The 24,443-nt window shown below is 44.3% G+C and overlaps 1 protein-coding gene across 1 annotated transcript in view; it reads left to right on the top strand.

The window, feature by feature from the left end:
* Positions 1-24,443, top strand: part of ARHGEF5 (Rho guanine nucleotide exchange factor 5) — a 57,252-nt gene that overhangs the window by 22,044 nt on the left and 10,765 nt on the right. The window contains exons 4-7 of the mRNA XM_069849786.1: positions 17,565-21,156; positions 22,904-22,985; positions 23,332-23,396; positions 23,693-23,955. Coding sequence (XP_069705887.1) covers positions 17,565-21,156; positions 22,904-22,985; positions 23,332-23,396; positions 23,693-23,955 — 4,002 coding nt within the window. The remainder of the gene's footprint in view (positions 1-17,564; positions 21,157-22,903; positions 22,986-23,331; positions 23,397-23,692; positions 23,956-24,443) is intronic.

Genomic DNA, 24,443 nt, shown 5'->3' with positions numbered 1-24,443 from the left:
TTAATCCACTGTAACTACAGGCTACTGGTGAAGGAATGATCCATTCCTTACCTAGTCTTGGCTGCACGCTCCTGCTGCTTCCTTTGCATCAGATCTAGCGACCAAGAAGCCCTGAGTTGGTATAAACACTGCTGCAACTGAAAATGAATCCCCTCTCCTAAACAAAAAGATGACTCTGCTTTTGCATCTGAAAGCTGAATCAGCTTGCCCTGTGGCCAGGTGGTGCTAGGTCTGATGCAGAAGGGAAGCATGCTGCTGGGCTTGAGAAATGTGGAGGGGGACTACCTCTTTCAGGGGCAGCTGATGTCTATGCTGGATTAGATGCAAGAGGGTATTGTACATTTAGTTCCTACTTTTCTGTGCTCTGATAAACTGTCCGCGGTTGCACAAAGCCTCTCAGTTGGCACTGCCTTTGAAAGAAGCTGTTGTGCCTATCTGTTGACATCCACGCTGGTTCCCTGCTCTGGCTCATTGTGAGGCCACACGTATGCTTACACCACTGAAAGAGAAAGGGCAGTGTACGGGTGGGAATAAGGAGTTCAGAAGATGGGACTCCTTTTGGCAAGCTAAAGTGCTTATGAAACTAAGACTTGAGATACAGGAATTGTTAGAAGCACACCTTACCTTAAATGCTAATGGAAGCTAATGCATTTTTTCATCTACCCTTTGCAGCAGATATGTAAGAATAGTTGCCCTGATTTGCTCGGTAGCCCAGGCTGAGTTGTGTGACTTAGGTGAACTGTGTTTAGGTCAGCTGCATTTGACTTTGATTAAGAAGTCTGTGTTGGAGTTAGATTTATATGAGAAGGAGTGTGTGACATATAAAAAAGGTCCGTGGGTTGGCTGTGATGTGCTGATACCTATGAAAGGTTCATTGGGGCAGAAAAGCTGCAAGCTAATGTATTTGTGCATTCTAGATGTGAGGTTCTCTATGATTTTCAGTGCCTGCTCAGGTGGAGTAACCCTTTGGAAAGCTTTGTTACTCTTGTGTCTTCCAGTAACAAGTGACTCCAGCTTTCTTGCTCTTTTAGTGGAATTCATTTGCTGGGACAAAATCCGTTCCCTATCTATTGTTTCAAGTGCCATTTCTTCAAGTGCAATGCTGAATGCTGCAGGGCATGTGGAACTGAGCCTGTGGTGGAGATTCATTTTGAGCTCACAGGTTGGGGGTTGAGTTACAGCTAGATGAAGTCAAGGACATTAGCCCTGCCTCTAACCTTGCTCTGAACTATTGGTTTTGATAGTGGGAAAAATTTAGAAGAGGGGGAGGTGATTACCATGACATGTCTACAAATGTATGTATGTAAAGAGACACATATGTAAATGTATACAAAGTAGAAGATGTTCTGGTGCTAGAGAAGGTTGAGGAGGAGTGGCTACAAAAACTGTAATTGGATGGTATATGAGAAATTAAGTGAGAGGAAGCGCATGAACCTGCTGCTCAGAAAATATAGCATTAAAGCAGATCTGGCCATGAATTAGCTTCCTGAGAACACATCCCATTTTCAGTAAGTCATGTAGAAGTATATGACATTCAGTTATCTATTTACCTCTTTCTAGTTGCAAGCTGAACATCTAGCTGCATGTGGGTTCTTAGTGTGTAAGGTCTGCTGCCCCTGGCCTTGCTGGAACTCCTTGGTGGAGTTCCTGCCACTTATTGTACACGTAGCTTCCAAAACCCTTACCTGGGTAGGCAGATGTGATGCCCAGTGGGATCCACAAGCTTGATGGTCCCCTGCATGAGGCATCTGTGGGCAGAACAGAGTTACACGCTGGTGAGCAGACCTAGTCTTGTACAAGGTGTGACTGGAGAAGAAGATATGAGGAACAGCTGCTGTTTCATCAATGAATCCAACAGTAGAGTTCAAGGATCCAAAATAAGGGGATTAGGATCCTGGTCGTGTCAGTGCACAATTCGCTCAGATTGCTGAAGCCCTGAGATAATCAGGGCACATGTGGTGCAAGGCATGAGCCTGGGTTACACGGAGACATGTAACCTGTTGGATGTGATCCTTCTTCACAGCTGCCACAAGGTGGCTGCAATGGCTACACTTGCCTATTTATTTAATACATGAAATAGATGTCCAGATCAGTGTTAAAGTAAAATGTACATCAGAAAGCAAACCTGCAGAGAAGGACTTGGGGGTGCTGATTGATGAGAAGTTTGATATGAGCCATAATGTACACTTGCAGCCCAGAAGGCCAACCATAGCGTAGGCTGCACCAAAGGAAGTGTGGCCAGCAGGTCGAGGGAGGTGATTCTGCCCCTCTGTTCCTCTCTTGTGAGACCTCACCTGGAGTATTGCATCCAGTTCTGGAATCCCCAACAGAAGAAGGATGTGGTGCTGTTGGAACAGGTCCAGGGGAGGGCTACAAAGATGATCAGGGGGCTGGAGCACCTCTGCTATGAGGACAGGCTGGGAGAGTTGGGCTTGTTCAGCCTGGAGAAGAAAAGGATCTGAGGAGACCTTATAGCAACCTTCCAGTACCCGAAGGGGCTACAAGAAAGCTGGGGAGGGGCTTTTTACAAAGCCTTGTAGTGATAGTACTAGGGGCAGTGGCTTTAAACTGGAGAGGGGCAGATTTAGACTAGATACAAGGAGGAATCTCTATGAGGGTGGTGAGACGCTGGCTCAGGTTGTCCAAGGAAGTTGTGGCTGCCCCATCCCTGGTAGTCTTCAAGGCCAGGCTGGATGAGGCCTTGGGCAGCCTGATCTAGTGGGAGGCATCCCTGCCCATGGCAGAGAGGTTGGAACTGGGTGATCTTTAAGGTCCCTTCCAATCCAGACAATTCTATGATTCTATGATCAGCAGCGGAATGAGAGCAGTAAGAAGATGCTTTTCTCACTGTGTAGCTGAGCAGCTACAAAAATAAGCACATATAAGCTTTATGGTATGTACACTTTATACTCACAAAAATGTACAGGTATAACTATCAAAAATGCTTGCAAATATATATTTGAATAGGATAATTCTTGACTAGACCCTTACATCCTTATTAGATTCCTGCCCAATGAGGCGGTACTAATGGAAACTTTGTAAGAGTACACCAGTCAGAGTATACCTTTGCTGATATACAGCATTTCACAGAAGAAGGAATGGTGCCATAGCCTAGAGAGGCTGTGATGCTGTTGATGCATCCTCAAGGGAGTCTGTTCTCTAGGTAAAATCCTCTTGGCATGGATTAAGCCTGAGCTTCTGTTTAGGTACAGAAATTTTACTGTAGGTATTCCATAATACAGGTGTCAAGGGTAACTCTAGACCTGTGAAACGTAATCTAGCTGTAACACCTGAGTCCATCTCCTTTGTGAAGTACTTTGAGATCACTGTCTGTGTTTGAAGGTGAGGACTGTCGGACTGCATAGCAGTGAAGTTGAGAAGTTGTGGTGTGTATCTCTTTCTCCTGTGTCACTGGATGTGTAGATAAAGAGAGTCTATTGTTAGCTCTGCAGGACAGGTACAATATCTCACTGCGTATTTAGAATGGTGAGGATTTGGTCTTGATTGTTGGTATTGCAGATGGCTCAAATCTCTCTTCACATTGTTGCTTCTCTGCATCATTCTTTTTCTGTCGCTCGCTTTGCTCATAGAGATATTTTAGGCTTGAGTCTGAGTACAATATAGCTGATGAGTCTTACAGGTGGTTTTAGAATGATGCACTTATTTATCCCTTCTCAACCCTTTCCCAGGAAAGGTGTTTTCTCCTGGAAAGGTATGTTTCAGGTATGGGCAAGAAGAGGCTTGGGAAGGGCAGTGGGGCTCACACTGAGGAGGCTGCAGTACAGTACGCAGCCCTGTCAAGACTCTTGGCTGTGACAAACCTTGGTAAAGAGAGAGAATGCTGTGGGAAGACAGGCAAAAAGAAGTGGGAGTATCCCTATTTTTATAGCAAATTATGGGTTATGGCATTTTTTCCTAAATGTACAATTGATTGAAAGAGATGGGTTTACCCTTCAAGTCATCTGGTAATTTCTTAACAGTATCTGGTTCTGTGTTGAAATAATTTACTGCACTATTGCTTTCTTCATCATCCCTGGTCACTACTGGAAAGAGGAGGTGTTCTCTTAGTGCACACTGGAGGACAGAAAGGGAAGATAAAAGATGTTCCTTTAGGCACAGAGGCAATGCTGCTCATTTTGGTCCAAGTTCTGTGCCATCTGAGAAGGCAGTCTTTATTTGACATTGCTTGGAGTATCTACCTTATCTTCTTACCCCTGCACAATGAGTAAACTGGGCTGTTTCATTTCAGAGAGGGGTAAAAAAAGGAAGATGAGCAATTCAGACATGTACTGGAGCAATGAAATGTGCCTCACACAGGAAGAACAAGGCTAGACATGCCAGTTATGTCATCGTAGTGTGTGCTCTGACCAGGCACAAAGGGTGGTCAAAGCCATAAGAAGCAGACTCAAATTTTGACTATCATGACAGCTGAGTTTCCCTGTGGGTGTTATGAGACATACCAGAGCCATTTTTCCTTCATTCTGTAGGCAGCAGCATTTCTACCTATTCAGCTGCTCAGTGTATAAAAATAGTGATGAAAAAGGCATGAAAATAGGCATATGAGTGTAAAAGGGGAAAAATGGGTTAACTCTGATAGTCATAGCAAAATGACTGGAAAAAAGAGCAGAACAAGAAAAGATGAAACGTGCAGAATTGCATATGCAATGAAAACTGGCACAAACAAAAATCTCAACCTCAGTGATCCAGTATAAAAGCAAATCTGCTCCAAAATGTACTATGTTTTACTAGCATGTTTCCTTTGAAAATTAATTTAGAAGGTGGCATTGTACAAAAACTTCATTATGACAGTGAAAAAGAGTGAGCCATGTGCATTTCAACAAAAAAAAAAAGGGTGTATAAATCTGCAGGACTGTTGAACTAAGCATGTGCACGAACACTGATTTCATTTTAAAGAACAGTTTGGTACAGAGAGAGAGAGTTTTGTGCCTAGAGTTAGCAAGAAATACCCAATGCTGCATGTCCTAAACTCATAAAATTGATGGAACTGTGGAAAGGGTCTCGCCTGAATATAGACACAGTGAGAAGCAGACAACCGTGAATATCTGATGTGTGTGAGGTTATGGGTCAGGGGCTTTCGTTAACTGGGCAGCACAAGTATGATACCAGAGTAACACTGTTCCAGCAGGAGCTGAAACCACTAATTGTGGGCACTAATTTGTGTGAAAAATGTGTCTGTCATTTGTACTAAGCAGCTCTGCAGCACAAGAGGCAAATATCTTAGTAACGTACTTTGAATCTTGAAGAGCTTGGAGGCAAAAGATACAGAAGGAAAGAACAGAATGAGAAGTCAATGTATTTTTGTTGGTGAAGGGATTGCTTAAATAAGACTTTGCTTAGGGTTGCAATCAGATACAGAGTTTATAACAGGGCTTTGCATATTCAGTGCACTGAGCAGCCGCTCCCTGACTAATCCTCAGAGCACGTCTGTGATGTAGGAGGGGTTGGTATTACCTTGGTTGTACAGATGACCCTCAGCCAGACAGAAACTGCTGGAAACTGTCAGAATTAGGAACTGATGATTCTGCTGGGTGAGGTTGAGGGATAAAGGCACAGTTCTTACTTGCCTTGGAAGAAAAAGAACCCAAACCATACCCACTTGCTTATAATGTAAGCTTTTTGTAGACTCTTCCTTTAATGAATGGCCATAGTGGGGAATCAAGGAGAGCAAGATCCTACTATCCTAATGTGCATGATCCCATTTTGGCCTGGATTATATTTCTTATGATTGTAGTTGTCCTTTGTAGATGCACTAGCTTGAAATTTCTAGGTGAAACAGTGTTTAACTCTTTATAAAAACTGTAGCTGTTAATAGAGGTAAGACCTGAAACAGCAGTCTTATGGGTGGGTCTTTGTCTCCTTCTGCTAGGGTAAATGCAAAAATAGCCACAAGTTCAGGGTGCAGGGTGTTTGTCATGTGTGTGACCAAAGCAGTAATGCTGATCTCTCCTGCTGCGGGTATAGCTCTAATCATACCTTCTTTGATGTGATTGCTTCTTGGGAGACAGTCTACCATGACCTATGTCATACCTCCTGTGTAAACCACTGCCAAGTGTGACACACGTCTTGATGTGACAAATCTAGTCTATTGCTATTCTTCGCCTCAGCAGCCTCTTGACACTGAGTTGTGGCCAGATACAGCTGTCAGTACTGCCACCAGGCAAGGGCAAAACCATTGCTCTTAGAACAGTAGCTGAACTCGAGTTATTAAACACTTGTGCTTTGCTGCCCCTCCTAGTCATGGGCCATTGCCTCAGCCTCTCGCTCAGCCTGCTGTGAGGGTGGGACCTCGCTTGTCTTCTCACCTTGTCCTTGACTCTGTGCCTTACTTGCAGTTCTTCTGTCCTGTTGAGCTGGGCACTTGCAGCACTCGCTCACTATGTGCCCTGGTGCTCGTCCATTGTGTGTTGACCAGCTGGCTGTCACATATGGCAGAGATGAGGGACCAGTCAGTGGACAGTTGTGGTTAAAGCCTGGTTTCTCAAGTGCAGCAGTCTGGCAGAGGTAACACTGAAGACTCATTTTCCTTACAGGGAGGTGTTTAGGAAGAAGACTCTAAGAAGGAGAGCTCTGATTCTTCCCTAACTATTGGGTGTGGTCTGCTGACATCCTTGCCCCCTTTCCTGGTACCCACCCAATCCTTCTCCCTTCAAGCGCCTCTGTTGTTCTTAGCTTTCCTGAACTACAACGATGCCAGGTGGTATTCTTTGCTGATGTCTGTGGTGGCTTCTTTGTAAGCATGGTGAAGCAGCGTGCCAAGTCCAATCAGCATCTTTAGGTGAGTTAGGGCAGCGTCAGAAGTTACAACCGAGAGGTGCATGTGAGGCTGAACTGGAAGAACTCCACTGTATCTCATTGAACTTGGGAGAGATGGGATGTTTATGTGTTTATTTATGCCCCACTGATCAAAGCCTGTTGCAGGTCACAGGAAAGACAGCGAGCAGTCTTCGATGTCATTTGACTGGTGCCTATAGCTTCCCAGGGAAGTTCTTCATTCATGCTAAAATATGCACAACTTCATTTAGAATATAGCACGCGTGCTTGTGTAGGTTAGTGGATGTGAATGTACCAAGGACTTTGCATTTCTTGACTGGAGATGGAATTATTTTGTAATTGTGCCATAAAAGAGGTAAAGGAAATTGTATCAGGTCTGTATTACAATGTTAGTCATGGTGACTGTCAGGAGTTAAATTGCCTCATATGCTAATTTCTCAGTAGCACACTGAAGTTATGAGCTTTCAGTGAACTTAAGGCTCGCAGACTTGAATTTACACCTCTGCATCCCCATCTATTAGGATGGGACCTAGGAGGGGAAAGAGGAAGGTATTTTTCAGTGCCACAGGATTGAGGAAAAGAAAGCCATAGGCCGGTCAAGAGTCAGAGTTTGTCTTCAAGACTGCCAAAGTGTAATGCCAGGATTTTAATTGCTAGCTAATATCTGAAGGGCTATGGAGATCAAGGAGAACTGTTTTAGGGAGGGGGGTGGTAAGCAGACTCTTCCCCCTCATTTGAAGGCAGAAAAATGAAAATGGAGGGAGGAAGGGTTAAAATATCTAGTTTAATTATTAAAATGGGGAAAATACTGTAATTAGTATATCCTGGAAATGTTAGTGATATTTCTGAGCTCATATAAAATGTATGCTTTAAAGGAATAGAGACTTGGAGCTGTACTGCATGTGAAAACATCACTAAAACACAGAATATCAGTATTGTTGATGAGGCTGTGCTATGTCTTTTTTTTTCCCTTTTTTGTTTTTAATTTTTATACTATGCTTTGTTAATTTCAATATTAGAAATCAATGCTAAATCTCAACTACATTATCTATGAGCTTTAATTACTACTATAAACTTAGAAATAAGGTAGAGGTAATTGGTGAAACTAGTTATAAAAAGCATTTTGTAAGATTGATGTGTATCAGTTACACCATTTAAAACCCTGATTTATTCAGCTTTTCAGTGCTCATTCTGAAAGACAAGGTCACAAAAATTCCGTCCCCTTCCCTTCCATTTGGAATATTTCCATGCTAGGCTTTGCAGAGGGTTTGAAGAGGTTTCCAGGGCTTTCCCTAGAATCTCTTTCTTGTTGTTACTTGTTTTCAGAGCTGCTCTCAGGGGCCTGGCTCCTTCGGGTTGATCTGGCTGCCGTGCAAGGTTCTTTCATACTCAATCTCTTGCTGAAGAGAGAAAGCTGCGTTTGAGTTCATGGGAACAGTAGTGTCGGTGGCAACAACAAGACAAGGAAACATTAAGCCTTAAAGTAATGGCTCCTTTGGAAGTGGCTGTACATCCAGTTAGAATATCCTGCTTCCTGTAGTACCTGCTTCTAACCCGGAAGGGTAGCAAGCACGTTACTAGCAGAGAGCTGGTACTGCAGATATGAAATTTCCCTGCTCTGGCACTTCTGTTCTGCATGGTCTGGTGAAGGTGCACCTGTTTCTGCGTTTGAAGTGCTTGGCAGTCACACATGGCAAGACACCTATGCTGGAGTATCAGGGACTTGCTTGTAGATCCTGGGTGTGGTTTTGCCATAACTCAGGTCTAAGTCCAAGTTTCTGCTTTCCCGCACATCAGCCCTTCACCCAGCCTCTCCTTCCTGTCCACTCCTTGGAACTGCTTCTACAGCTTGTACATCTGCATGTACAGCTGCTGCCGGGAGCTGTTTTTACCTTTATTTATATTTTTTTTTCTCTTCCTCCCATGTCACACCTTTATGACTGCTCACATCATCCTGCTTCTGGGTTATTTTTTGGCTATTTATCTCCCTGAGCTGTCTCGCTTATGGTCATGTGCGCACTGGCACATCGGAGAAGCAATCTGGATGTGTGTTACCTCAATCTGTTCTGGATTTCAGGGTGCTGCATCAAGTCTTAATCAAAATATATTAGGACCTGACTGCAGATGGTGTTGAGTGGTCTGTACAGTCAGCAGCAGCAGAAGGAATTGAAGGAGCTCAGCATCTTGTTAGGACTGGACCATAAAGAGATGAACTTGGCAGAATGTCTGCAAATACCTCAGTTGGGCCTGATGAATTTGATTATTCATCTTTGTTAACACAGTTATGCCTCGTCATATCTCTGACAGTCTTTTAGTTTCTGGTGACTTGTACAGCTCACTGGATAGGGTCTAAAGACTCCACAAACAAGTTCAGTTTAATCAGTCCCAGCTGCTGAAAAACAGTAATCAGGTGGAGGGGGAGTTGCCCTTGCTCTTGCTCTTGTTAGTCACAAGTTAAGGCTTAACATTTTGGATTAAAAAAATCAAGATAAACCCAGACAGCAAGATCTGATTTTTGAGCCCTGCTTTAGTTTTCAGGGCTTTTCCACACCTCTTGAAGACCAGGCATTCATTTTTTTAATTGTAAGCCAAACTTCTCACATAACCACATGATTCTAGGAAGTGGGACTGTATGAAAAACAGAAAATATTTTGATTCGTGCAATAAACTGATGCCAGTTGGCTATGCAGGCATTACACTGTGAGTAACAACAAGTTTTCCATGTGTTTGCATTAGTACCTTCCTATTCAGCACCCACACAATTCCTGTGGCTTTGGGTGTGTGAAGCTATTTTTCCACGGGGAGAGGGAAGGGGTCCTTGCTGGTGCTTTCCCACATTTACATTGCATATAACATTTTATTTATATCTAATACTTTTTGCTCCCAATAGCAAACACATCTCCTTATGCTTGTTAGCTTCTTCAGTCTAAGTACACCAATTAAATTTCTAGGAAAGTATGGTTTGTTCCCTGAAAAGCTGGGTTAGGGGAGGGTTATACCAAAACCTGTTTTCTCCACACACATCCCTACATCTCTTTTGGATGGATTTTGTTTTTCCCCTTAGCTGTAGTTTTCAGTACAAAGGTGCACCACTGTTGCTGTATTGCCAAGTATTTCTGAATATGGTACAAGTCTCATAACATTTCTTTCACTTTTTTTTTTTATAAATGTCATTACTGGAGGCATAAGGTAATTAAAGTGCAGTGGGGAACTAGGGCTGAAAACATGCTGTCTAAAAGCACAAAATGAGGGCAAACAAGACAAAAAGATTTCGTTGTTATTGCTGCTATCTCATGGTATTTTGATACGAACAATTATGTATTCCTATCTCCAGTTGAGGGTACTGATTGCTGAAGCCAGATGCAAGGTTCAGGTTTCTGGAGATACAGCTGTTATGGATGAAGTTGTACTGGTGGAAGTAATTAGTGTGGTATGACACACAAGTGCAGTTTTGTTGGTATTTTAGGAAATGCTTTGGTTGCATAGGACAGGCTTTAACTATTGATACAAAACCAGCATTTTGGCACTGTATTCAGGACTGCCTTTATTTTGCTGTGTAGCTTATCAGTCCTCCCATGTTGGTACAATGTTCCAACTTTATCTTTTGTTCTGCAGTGCTATTGGTAACAGCTATCCTTAAGGCAAGAAGTCTTAGAGTGTTCAAAGTGGAACTTGATCCAGCCGTGAAAGAGGTTGTTATTACATGTTTACCGAGAACATCAGACAGGGTAACTTCAGAAGGCCTTCCTGCAGGGGAGAACAGTTTGTCTCTGTTCAGTTTGCTGAACGTTGTTCATCTTAATCTGTCCATAGCTTAAACCCTGCGCAGGACTGGTGCAGGTAACGTGACAACAACTGCGCTCAGTAATGGTTCCACTGCGCAGTCTGGGCAAGGCCAAACTTTTCAAGTGTGCTTCCAAACCTTTTGATGTTTTAATGGCATTTGCATCTGTCAAGATGGTTTGGTGCAAACATTAGCATTCTTTAATCTGAGATTCAAAAACCAGCAGCGTGGGATTCTGGTTGATGCTTCTGTAACATAGTAAAAGAATATGAAATTTCTGCTGCTAATGTGAGAATGTCTCCCATCTAGGTCCTGAATCACCCTGGTTAAAGGGAAACTGAGAACTCCTCTGGTTTATAGCAAACTTGCTGTCTAGGAATGTGTGTAGCATGCTGCAATCAGCCAAGACTGCACATCATGGCTTATGTCTTAGAAGACTCCTTCTGTGCCCCAGATCTTTCTGTCAGTTATCTCTCTTTCCCCAAAGTTTGTAAAGACCAGCGTAAAGCAACTTCCAGTGACTCTTTACTTTGCTTTTACTGCAGAAATTCTTCCTTTGTCCACCCAATAATGTCACTAGTCTTTCTGTTAAGCTACAGCACTAAGTACAACACACCAATCTTATTCGTTCCTGTATTACAAGGCTGTGGAATATCAAGGTTTATCCAGTGATTTTATGAATATAAAACCTAAGCTCTGCTTAAAGTGAACCAGTTTTCTTGATATAGAGGTGACCTCATTTTATCTTAAGACTGAATGATCATTATAGCATCTTGAGGAAGCGCAAAGTGTAATCCAAGCCATAGTCTACACTTGCTGTTTGGCAAATGTTCAGTCACAGTGACTTCCAAGGCAAAATTTTGTTCTCTCAAAATGTTTCTTTGGCTTTTTTTTTTTTTTTTTCAGTTACCATTACATATTATAATCCAGTTAAATGGAAAGAAATGTAGGAAAGTTATCCTTATTTTTTTCTCAATTAGTGAATTGTTAGAGAACTAATTGGGTATATCTTGAGTGTGCTTACCATGAGTGAAAGCTAGTGAGATGCTACTGGGACTGTTAAAATTTAAGGCAAATTGGCTGCACCAGTGTTACCAGGAGATCTCATTTACTTTTTCCAAGCTTCAGCAGCAGCTCAGATGCAATTTCTAGGACATCAGGCACTATGAACAGGTTTTGGGTGTTTTTTTTTCCCCTTGCCTGAAAACACTTGAGGTGACTCCTAGTTCCCAGAATGCTAACAGTGTGCAGGCCACTTAGCACAGTGGTAGCCTGTACATTATCTTGGCACATACCTTTATAGATTGCTTTTTGAATTCTAAATGTTATTTCCTTCAGCAAGCTCTGTCTGCTTTCCATGCCCTCAACGCTGCCTCCACACAACATTATTTCCCTCCTTCATTCTTATCTCTGCTGCACTGTGTAATCACTTCCTGAGCTTGAGAGTTTTGACCTCACTCCTTCACCTCCTTTGATGGGCTGTACAGTGATAGAGCAGCCCAGGCACGGTGCATAAGGAATGGTAGCTTTCTTTGCAGAGGAATACATGCAGTGGGCATCTCTCTCATGGAAGGGCCTTCCAGCTGAGAAGGCAGGCTTCAGCATGGTGTGAGTAGCTGTATCAAGGTAAAAATTGAAGCTTGTGGTTGGGCAGACCCTGTGTTAGAACAGTTACACCAAGCCCTTCCCTAAGTGCCTCACTGAACTGAAAGTAAGCATGGCCTCCTAGGAGAGATGGTAACCCTAGTGGTAAGTCTCCTGCATGCTGAGCTCTGGATTTTGTATGGAGAAAATCAGGCTTTAAGCTAGCCCCCACTGATGCAGCTCCATTTAAAGTGTATCTGAAGTTCATGATGGAGATGATTAAGCTGAGCTGAAATAGCAGGAAGGGGCTTGGGGCAGCCTTGTTGCCCTTTGGGTAGGTGTTATAGCCTACTTGAAGCTCTTTCCTGCCTGAACTGCACAACTTAAAGCTGGCTTTGGCATTTTTACACCAAGCTGTGGCCATGTCAGCAAGGATCATAGAATCATTGAATGATTTGGGTTGGAAGGGACCTTGAAGATCATCCAGTTCCAACCCCCCTGCCATGGGCAGGGACACCACTGGATCAGGTTGCTCAAAGCCCCATCCAACCTGGCCTTGAACACCTCCAGGGATGGGGCAGCTGTGACTTCTCTGGGCAACCTGTGCTGATGCCTCACCACCCTCACAGGAAAACATTTCTTCCTAATATCTCATCTTAATCTCCCTCTTTCAGCTTCAAACCATTCCCCCTCATCCTATCCCTGCACTCCTTGATAAAGAGCCCTTCTCCAGCTTTTCTGGAGCCCTCTTTTTCTTCCCCTTTGTGGTACTGGAAGGCTGCTCTAAGGTGTCCGCAGAGCCTTCTCTTCTCCAGGCTGAACAATCCCAGCTCTCTCAGCCTGTCTTCGTAGCAGAGGTGCTCCATTCCTCTGATCATCTTCACAACCCAAGCAAAGGGATATGCCCAAGAAACAGATTGCTTGGAAAAGCCTTTCTTAAAAAAAGAAAATCAGCGTCCTTGTCCACACTGCTTAAAGGTTGTTGTGAACGGCTTTCTCCAGTCATGGCTAGATGCTCTCGCTGCTCATTTGGAGAAGAGGCAGGGGAGAGGAATGGCTGGTGCACCGACAGCACCCAGGGGTCTGTGGAGCGTCTCTAGCTGCCAGTGCAGCTCCAGCAGGGGAGCCTGGCCCAGCTTGTCGTTGCAGGGCAGGGCTTTCTCTGCTGGGAGTGTGTTTGCAGCAGCCTGGGCATGTGGGATGCCCCAGTGCCGGAGGGAGTGGAAGCAGGACATGGAGCATGGCTCACCCTGCTGTGGAGGAAGAGGCCATCTGGGAGGCACCTGGCACTGCGCAGGGAATGTGAAGATGGCACACGGCAAGCTAAGTGTCTCCCCTGTTTTGGAGGCGGAGGAGGATAGGATCTGGATGCTCCACTTAATTCTGTGTTACCTTGTTTCCTGGCTAGCTGTAGGGCTTGCCTGTGCTTGATGGCACTTGTTATTTCTCCTTTCTTGTTTGTTGGAGGAGGTAGGGAGGGAAGGTGAGGTACTTTCTGTTTAAAACCAGAAGCATTTGTAATCTCCATCCTAGTGAATTAACCCACAGTGGAAGGAAGTATGGCATTCACATTGCATTTTGTAATCTGGGAAAGCTGTGGATGGATGTGTGCAGGAATTCAGAGGAATTGCTTTGTCAGCTAGTGCTTTCACTGTTCTTCAGCCTTGCTTAGCTTGCCACCTTCCTTGCCCTTTCCCTCTCAAATTTTGTATTCTCTGCTGCAGTAGGGCCAAGCATTGCGTCTCCGCACCCCCCCCCCTTTTTTTTTCATGCTGGCACATGGCCAGCTGCAGCCTCTCACAGTTCCAACTTGCAGTGAGTTTGTGTACCCAGAATCGCCTATTGCTAGGCGATAGCGGCTTCACGCTGCTGTGTGTATGTGAGCTGAAGTCCTGGATTTCCAGGCCTTCTTGGGAGAAAATTATGGCTAGCTTTTATCTAAACAGTGGCCATCAAACCAATTCACTTGAGAAGCGCTATTAGAGTAGAGGGAGAGATGGCACACTCAACATCTGATCTGGAGAGGTGTGAGAGATCAATAAGCCACAATAGCAGTAGTGGTGAAGTTTCTGGGAGAGTTTGTGAAGCCTGCTAGAACTTGCCAGACAGGCTCCTGTATGCTTGTCTGTCATGTTATTGGCCCCACTGAAAATGCTACTTGGAAGTTTGCTTTTGCTCACCCAGCTTCTGGGGATCTCCTGGGCCCTTCTCTGGAGGAGGTCCAAGTCGGCCTGCAGTGGGAGCATAAGGCAGCAGTGCTCCCTAGGCAATCTCTTCCAGTTACTACTAAGCTTTTGTATGTAGCTCCTCTGTATGCGGTGGCTACAGGTGTCATCTGTCTCATTTTATTACTTTCTCTCCTATCTTTATTAAATCTGTATTGCAGAGATGTCCATCTCTCAGTACTGTAAGGCAGCCTTCCATCACCAGCTTAGCTGCTTCCTTGACTAGATGCATAGTCCTCCCGCACTGTCTCTGCACAAAGTTCGCCTGTCCTTTCTTCTGTGTCACTTCTCAAAGCTTCTCTCTTGCCCTCCCTGAGGGGTACAAAACACCTGGCAGTAATATGATGAGACAAATCTCACTTGGCAGCTTCCAGTGTTGATCTGCTGTGCGCCTCCCTCTACCCTTGTCTCCAGTATGATCATGGAACTGCTCCAAATGCAGCTCTAAACTTGTCCTTTCACCTGTCCAAATCCCTTGTGACAGAGCCAGGGAAGGGGAAACTGGGTCTTTGCGCTTAATAAGAGGAAATTCAGTGTTTTGTACACTGTTCTATAACAACACAGTGAGCAAGAGTTCTTCCCTCACGGAGTGTGGGCTTATATTTAAGGATCTTGCTATTCAGACCTTTATAGACTATCCTATCTGCATTAGTAGTAAACCTTGTTTGGCCATCAGCTTGTGTCCTAAACAGTCTTTCTGTTCTTGGGGAGCCTGTTTTTGAAAACTGTCTGTATTAGGTGGGATAAGCAGTGTTTTTCTAGTCATGTAGCATGGGGGACTCAAGTCATGTAGGAGGAAGAGCGAAGAATAGCGTAGCACACAAGTGATTTGATGTGATCGTGGAGCCCTTATTAAAGGAGGAGTAAATGTACCTATTGGGGTGACATAGGAAAGGCTGATCCTGCCTTGGACAAGGTAGGCTCTTAGAAGAGCACCTCCCTGTGCTCTGCCAAAGTGTTTCTCTGCTGGAGCTTGTTTCTGACAGTTCTGTACTTCCGCACGTGCAAGAATTGTAGAAGACTGTTTAGCAGCACCAAGGAGTTGGCTACTAACCAACAGTAGTAAGACATGGCAGAAGCCCCGTGGGAACTTTCTGAATGGCTGTGTCTCTTTGAAAATTACTGTTTGTTGGAATTATAACTATTTGCAAGTACTTGCTACTTGCAGAGGGGCTGGGAGGGGGGGATCCTAATTGCAGAATAACGCACGCTTTAGCCTGGTTTTGCTGGAAAGGTTATGTTTTCAATATAAACAAAAATTAAAGATTGTATCAGAAAAAAACATTCAGGAAGAATGTCAACTGATGAGCTAACTAAATTAGTTAACTCTTTTCCCCCCTTTTTTGACGATGATGGAAACCCCCATCATTAAGGTGTGTATGTGAGCATAATGGTTTTGTTCTAACTCCATAGTATGGGCTCGTTACTTTCAGAGAAGGTGCTCTGTTTCACTTGACATAAGGGAGAATATAAGGCTTTTGGGTCAGGCATGCTCTAGCCATGGAGTTAACGGGGACAACTAGTCCAGATGTAGTCATGTCTTTATTGCTTTTACTTTCTATGTGGACTAAGAAAAATTTACTTGTGACTAGAACCACTCCGGCACCAGGAAATCATCATTGATCTCAAAGATTTCTCCTTCCACAGAGAGGCTATCCTTTCTCTGTTTGTGAGCTGTCAATGAATTGTCATATGTGCACCTCCTCCACAACAGCAGATGACACTATGAAAAAAATGCTATTCTTAGAATTGTCAGGAAATTGGGAATGCCAGAAAAAGGGTGTAGAATTGATTGTTTTGAGCACAAGCTCTATGAACTCTCCAGAATTAGGCCTTGGGGCTCTTGTGCGACAGTGACCGGGCTTTTAACTGAAGACATGCGGAACGGTTTCTCTAACCAAAAGATGCAGGATTATGCCATCATATCTGGAAACTTTGACATCTGTAAGACAGGATAAAGGAGGAGAATGCTGAAGCTTTGTTTAGGGGGAAGTCTGGCTGTGGCTGCACATTGCAGCAGACCCTTCAGGGATATGTTACGAGCTTTGGTATGACTGCAAGGCTCCTTATTGTAAATGAAACAGTCCAAAGCAGCAGTTTATAAGCTGTTTCTGATAAGCAGGGGATAGGGAAGACAAGCTGGAACGGCAGAAAAAGTGTCCCACAGGCAGAAGTAAACAAAGGGGAGTTACTAAGGTTTGTGCCTTTCTCATGTCTTTTTAAGGTAGGGATTGTGGGTCATGAAATAGGTAGAAGTCAGAAAGATAAAAGCAGTGAATCAGAATCATCCTTCTCACAGGCATTTCCCGAATGCACATTCCCTAGTGCTTTGTCATGCCTGAACTTCAAATGCAATAATGGATGGGAAATTCCACTGTATCCTTTGGGAAACTGTCCAACAATCCTGAGAGGATTTTTTTTTCCTAGAAGGGTAGTCTAAATGATGATATTGTTTCTCTCTGTAATCTGTAGATATGTCCACACATACCACAGGTACTCCTCTCAACATGTGTAGGTTACAGCCTTCATATACCTTGCATCTTATGTTATGTCCTAGTAACCTGTTAATCAAATTCCTGCGCTAGTATTTCTTGTTAATCCATTCCTGTGGTCAGTTGCAATAAGGCCTTGTGTTGAACCTACGTACACAGAGATCTGTAAAGACAGCCACTGGCACCAAAGTACAGTCGTTTCTCTGCTGAAAGGTCAAAGAGACCTCTAAGACTCAGCTGGCCACTAGAAGATGTCATGAATATTTTTTCCACCATACCTCACAAAAATGAATGGATATTTTGGTGATTTTCTTGTACTCTGAATGTGTTCTGGTATTCTCTTATTGGTTTGAGGTATCTAACCATGGCCAATGTCTTTCATAAGTTGCAAGGCAGCCATTACTGATCTACTCCTTCACCAAAGTAATTTTCTGGATTTGCATGTAAAACTAAAAACTAAAAACTAAACTAATTTTATTTTGGTGTTAGTCATACTACAAGCTTACATTTGGTTTTTGCCTGCCCCTGGCTTTGGTATTTGTTTCCTAACTCTTATCACCCACTAAATTTGTGGTTTTGTTTTCTTTTTTTTTCCTCAGCTGTATCTGTTTTTAAAAGTCTCTTAAGCCAATTAGGTCCACCTATCATTCTGTAGTAGTAACAGAGAATTGCATTTTTCTTTAGCAGGATGTGTCACTGATGGAGTCTGAAGAAACCACCGAGGGAGGTACCACTGCTCTGGAAGACATCAGCACCCCTGGGGAAGCCTGGGATTCTGCAGCAGTCAAGAGAGAGCATCATGCCCCTCAGACATCAGCCGAGATGAGCACCAGCCCATCCGACTCTGCCATGGAAGCAGAGCTCAGCTCGCCTGAGGATTGCCTTGCTGTTCCAAAGGAAGCATCAGAGATGCTGGGTAGACCCTCTAACACTGTGCAAGAAGTACCAGCAGGACTGGAACAAGAACAAGGGGATGCAGAGCCTCTAAAGGGACTCTTGGAATGGGAAGGAGAAATGCTTTTAGAGGACCGTGAACTGGATCGTTCTCTGAAACTTAAGAAAGTAGAGCTGGTTGACCTGGAAAGCAACCAGGACTCTTCCTCTCTCTGCCCAATCGAGGATGGGCCAGCCCATAGCAACTCCATCCTGCAGTCTGTAGACATCAGCACTGAGTTTCCTCAGTGCCACGCAGAACTGGCTTTTCATGGCTCAAACCTTCAGGCCCAGCATCCGAAATATCTTTTGGCTGATGCCACTTCCTCTCAGAGAGAGACACCTAAGTGCTTCTTGGTGTGTAAAACCATTTCAGAGGGGCATTATATGGCTGAGCCATTTCTGGATAAGATCTCTGTGGATTCTTTGCAGGAGGTTGATGCTGGTGTAGAGCAGAGGCAAAGCAGAAAAATGGCACCAGCAACTGATGAGCAGCCTAACTCAGAGGAAGCAGTAAAGGATGTGATTAAACCTCACACTTCTGAAGATGCTAATGAAAGCATAAGAGCAGTTCACAGTTTGAAAGAAAATATAGAATCTTCCTCTTTCCATCAATTGTCTTCCACCTTAACAGATGACAGCCACAGAATTTCACTGCAAGCAGAAGGATACACCTTGTCTGATGAAACAAAGAATAGCAGCATGGTCAAAGACCAGGGAACAGTAATGGTTCCTGAAGAAAACTTGCCCACTTCCAAATGCCTTCGTCTTGAAGATGATCGCAGAAAAACAGAGGGCAGACCTGCCTCCCCAGCACAGAGTGCCTTCCAAGTAAAGGATATTGCTAAAAGAATGGAGGAAGTGAATACTTCATTGCATAAGGAACTAGCAGAGGAGGCAGCAGTGTATGAACTTCAGCAGCAAAAGGAGAAGAAAGAGTGCAAAGAGCAGAATCTGCCAGAAGGGAAATCGTTGGAGCCCAAAGATCAGATAAACCAGGAACAAAATGAGCAGAAACAACAACTGCAAAGGGAAGAGCTCATACTAGAGGAAGAGTTCAAACTGGAGGCTCTATCATCAGCTTTTGAGTCAGAGATATCTTCTGTTCCCAGGCATAATGTGGGCGCGTGTGGTCTAAAGAATGTTTTTTTGGCTGAGCAAACAGAATCCACATTTCCTCCTGAGGAACCTGTCTCTGTGGGTCAGCATCGTGGTGAGGATATATGGCTGAAATCTAATGTCACAGAAGCAGGTTCTGGATGTCAGCCACCTGTTGTCAGCAATCTGTCCTCAAACAGCCTGAATCCAGTCGTTGAAACTCCAGTGCTGCCTCCACACACATGCCGTATCTCTGACCAGGCAGAAGACCTAGAAGACTCTGTCCGCTTTTCCATTGGTGGTCAGGATGTTGGAGACGCTGACTGGGATGACAGGACAAGACTGGGCAGAGAGGATGAGCACAGTGATGGGTATGGAAAGTCGATGCGGAGGTTTGATAAGAGTGATGCTCCACTCCATGGAGGATTGGCAGTACCTTCTAGCACAGAATACCCAGAGACTTCTGTTCCAGCACACCCTTCCTGTGGTACCGAGAACTTGGAGCCACCTGATCCCATAGATCCTCATGTTATTACAGAAAATTTGGGAAAAGCTGAGCTTCAGGACTTTATTCCAGCTTTACCTTCAGAGCTCACCTCTGTGGCTTCAGAGTCTAGCTCACAGCAAGAGGAGGTTAGTGGAACAGCCTTTGTGACCCCTAAGGACAGTCCTGGCGCCAGCCTGAACCAACTGCTAGACTCTAGAGAGAAGCCAGCCAACCAAGTCGTTTCTGTACAAGTGCAGGACCCAGCGTCAGCGGAAGCTGCTATTTTAAGGACTGAGCCAGGGGAGGTCAACATGTCTAATGAACTCCTTACTTCTGAGGAAGGCTTTCATGAAGACTACACTGACCTGTCTTCTTTCTCAGTAATATACACGAGTGGCCTTCCTCTGGAGGGGAGCCTTCCTGAGGACAGGAGGACTGTGGCTGTCATTGTGGGGCCTCTGAAACCACCCCAAACACCAGGCAGGACTTCCACTCCCCTGAACCACACAGAGACAATTCAGAAAAAAAACCCAGAATCAAGTGCCATTATCCAAGGAGAAGAAATGGGGGCAAAAGCACAACAAGTGCCTTTACTTGATCAGTCTGACCGCAGTTTAAACCAAGATGAGCCTGGATCCAGAATCACCAGTGTCCTGAGCACCCTAACTTGGCCTTCTGAAAGAGATATGGTCCTTGCTGTGAACCAGCAAGAACCTCTGTCCCCTGCATCCCACTCAAGCCTAACTCTGGTGTCTGAGCCTGATGCCAAACAGCTTCCTCATCCTCCTGCCCATGTCCAAACCCCCAGTCAAGCTCAGGTCCCTGCACTTAGTGCAAATCACCTTGCTCACCCTCCAGCCCTTGCAAGTTACCAGCTGCTAGCTCCTGTACCCCGCTCCAGGGCACATCTCAACTGTGGTACAGATGATAGTAAGTTACTAGCCATTCACCCTACTATCAGCCATCCTTTCCGGACTGCTGCCTCTGTGCCTGATTCTAACACTGTGGCCTCTGCTTCTCATGGAGAAGACGTAGCAGAGAAAGATGACCTTGTTTCAGTAGCTAGGGAGTGGGATCTCAGTGACTCAGGTACCCATGATACAGAGACTTCTGATGACTCAGGGGTCAGTTTGTTGGCCAAAAGCTTTTCTGCTGTTGGAAATGAGGCATTGACTAGCTGCTCTGACACCAGCCCTGAAACAACAGATCAGCACATGGATATACGGTATGGAAAATCCTCACCTGACCACCCTTCTTGGCCCTCACTGGAAGGCCTGATAACATCCACAAACTCCAAGAGCAGAGTCTCTGCGCAGCCACTTCCAGTTCTAGCATTCACCAATCCAATCCACTTCCTTCAGCTGAGCCCTCCATCACCACCAACCACCAGAACATCCTGCCACGAAGAGGTGTTCTTGGGGGAGCTGCAGTGGGAGAAACAGGCAGGCATCTTTGGTGGGGACACAAAGAACATCCAAGCTCCTGTGGCAATCACGGAGACCACAGAAGATGAGAGGGGGGTCAAGCAAAGACTTGAAAGTGAAGGAAGAGAACGCCCTCTGGTTGCTCAGTCAAAGGAAGAAATGCCCAGACATTCACCCTTGGAAAAATCATCAAGTTGGCCAGACAAAAAAACAATCAGGATAGTTGCACAGGAGCCAGCAGTTAATCAGGATAACCCAATTAAACGCCGAGTAAAAAGCAAAGACTGGCACCGGCAGGGCCTGAAGAGGACATCTGTACCACCAGATATCTTGCAGGGTGAGTCATCTCCATTTTACCCCCAAATTCATTTCAGATAGAAAAAATGTAGGATTAAATTAAATAGGCAATATGATAGACAGGCATGAGAGCTGAGAGCTTGGCATTGCACTTCAGCTGTTCTGGTAATACTCCTCAATCCAGCCCTGTGGTCCCATTGCTGTCCTGCCTGAAGCTCACCCCTCCAGAGCTCACCACAAGTTCTCCCTAGGGGCTCAGCCCCCTCATTTCACACTATCATCTGCAACAGAGAGCTTATCTAACTTCACGGATCCCTCACACCTCGACTTTGAATCCAATTTCTCTTCTTGTCCCTTCTCCATGTTTAATGACCTATTACCCTTCCTGAGTAACAAGGTCTCTTTTGGGCTACCTACAGGAATTAGTTCTTTCTGCTGATCTTCTCTGCTGCCATCGCAAGGCCATTGCATTTTGCTGCACTTGTAGCATCCCATTTCCAAGCAGTAAGAAAAACATGTGCACACCCCCTCAGTTGCCCATATCTGTTACAGCATGTTTTACCTTCTTGTTTATTTGCTACCTGCTTTTATTTTGCACCTGACACTTTTAGGTTCCAATTTGACCCTCTGAGAGTGATGATCTTCCTGAAAGCATTGGATTTTACAAATCTGCATTCTTATCTGTTATCTCAGATCCTAGGTCCTAACCTGCATGGAGGCCAAATCTTGATGTCACAAACACAAATCCTGCATCTTCTGTAATGCAGTTCATTCAGACAGTATTTAATGTCAAGATGTGTGTCTGTTCTTCATTGTATCTTGTGTGACCTCTAAACATACTTGGTTCTTCTCGGTTCCTAGTGTATTTTCCAAGCTCCACAACATGCTGGATTTTTGGCACAAATTAAAAGGAGGGGAGCATTGAGGGGTGTAAATGGCTTGGCAGCACTTCAATCAAGATTTGTTCATGTATTTGACCTGTAAATTCTTGGTTCCAAATTTTAAACATTTAAGGCAACAATGTTGTCTTTCCCCTGACCCATACTTACAGCTCAGTCTTTGGGCTTCCAATGAGTTTTATATATGACCCTTACAAGTATATATAAAAATACACATGCAGTTTATGTATACGCTATTTAATTAAACCCCTTACAAACCAAAAGAAAAATCTGCACTTTCTTCACTATGCATAAACAGAAGATGACTCAAACAGCAGTTTGTGAATGCTTATGTAGTACATCAATGTGAGAATTGGATTACAGTATTTATTCTTGGGCTGCATCCCTTCCGAGACCCTTCACAGGTGTGACTGTAGATGTCCAGCATTTCTGTCTCAGAAGTCACTGTTGCTTTTAGGGCTCAGCATCCCCAAAAGAAATCCTTAGACATAAATAATGATTTTCAATCCATTGCTCCTCTAATGCCTGCCCCAAGTTGCTGGAAGGGGAAGGTAGCACCGAATAGGCACAACAGGCAGTGTCTTTACTTGGGCAGTGGGAGAGGGAAGCTCTCAAGCTGTCATCACTGAAAAAGTGTCAGCCCTTTTCTTTGTATGCAAAGAAAATGTGACTAAGTAACAGATGTAAAGTGTAAGTAATGTCAAGTATTATTAAAACCAGAATATTTCTGACCCAGAATTAAAGGTCAGGAGGGCACCTCAATTCCAACCCAAGATCACCTCACCATTTAGGTGGGGTATAGGTAAGTCGTATCTATATATCATTTGGACTGTAGCTTGACCCTAAAATTGGACTTATGTTTTTGCTGTCTAATTGTCTTATGTGTAGAAATCCCTTCTGTACCTTCAGAGGAAGAAGCTCACAAGACACACAGGGAACCACCCATCAGTTCAGAAACAGTTACATTGCGGTAAGTCTCTCAAAAGCCCCTTAGAATTTGCCCCCATCCCTTCAAAGCACAGACATCTAATGCTCCTCATTGTTCCTAAGAGACCAAAGATGATGATAAGAAAAAGAAAATTATAATAAAATTACTTAGGCCTGTGTTTCAGAACAACAGAAGTATTTCTATCCCTTTAGGACAGTGTTTCCCTCAAGGCAAACTTCATTCTTTGTTAAGTAAAACATGTGGAGCTTGAGCTTGTTGGAAAAAGATGTCCTTGCTGTGACAGATCTGTTACTAACATTTAGATAAGCTATCTCTGTTGCTGTTCTTTTCATTTGCTCTTTGTTTCCAAATCCTTATTCCCTGATAGAGAGAAGAAACCTGCAGATGCGATGGAGAACTTCAGGCGCCGGCACTCCAAATTGATCAACTCCTGTAAGTACCTTCTGCCTGAAGTGCTGTGGCCAACCCCTCTTCCCCATCATCTCTCACCCTTGCAGTGAGCACAAAAGAGAGGGGCTCCTGCAAGGAGTGAACATTAGAGAGCAGTGTTCAGTGAAGCCACACTCCTACAGTACATTCGGACAGCTGGTGAGCTTTGTTTATAGCACGTGTGTGTGGCCTAATGTGTTCAGTTATCCTAATCTGGAGAAAACTGTCACTGTCTCAGATTGAAGCAGAGAGTGTGTAGCTGCTATAGAAAGTATAACTGTATGTGCCTCTCTTCACAGCAAGATTGCTGTATCAGGAATACAGCGATGTGGTTCTGAACAAGGCCATTCAAAGCCAGAAGAGAGTGGACTCTTTTTCAGAGGATATAGAGTCGACTTTCCCAAGCTCCCCAAGGCTACGGAGGAAAGTGCTGTCTCCGCAGGACTCATATTTGCAACGCCTGTCAGTCTCATCTAATGCATCCCTCTGGCAGGACATCCCCATGGTACGGGGCAGCAGAATGTTACTCAATATGTCCCGTGATGAGCAGAAGCTGCAAGAGGTAATGGACCTCAATAGGTAATGCGGTCAAAAAGAGGGGTTTTAAAGTGGAGAGCAAAAATATCTGATGTGGGAATACAGGTTGTTGAATAGAGAGGTCACCTATCCCCACCTAAGGTGTATAGAGATGTTGTACCGGTGCTTGGGAAGTACGGTGGTGAAGTTTACAACTATAGAGAAAAGGAGCACTGAAGCACGGACTCTGGAACATACCAGTAACTTCAAGAAAACAGACGTGGGGAAACTGGAATGAGATAAAACAAGGAATTTTGAGTATGTTTGACACAAAAGGGAAAAATGAAGTAGACGACTTCCAGCATTCTCCCACATATCAGCTTATGAGAGATGCTAATAAAACCACACTGAATAGTAGTTCCTGTGGTAGAGTCTGAGTTTGCCAATGTGACCTGTGTGAGCTGCAGGGCTGAAATGAAATAGTCAGATGTATGTGTTCAGCAAAATGGTACACAGAGAAACTGGATAAGTAAA

Source organism: Phaenicophaeus curvirostris, chromosome 1, assembly GCF_032191515.1.
Source record: "Phaenicophaeus curvirostris isolate KB17595 chromosome 1, BPBGC_Pcur_1.0, whole genome shotgun sequence".
Taxonomy (NCBI): domain Eukaryota; kingdom Metazoa; phylum Chordata; class Aves; order Cuculiformes; family Cuculidae; genus Phaenicophaeus; species Phaenicophaeus curvirostris.
Note: the sequence above shows the minus strand (reverse complement) of the source record. Positions and strands in the feature narration are given on the sequence as shown.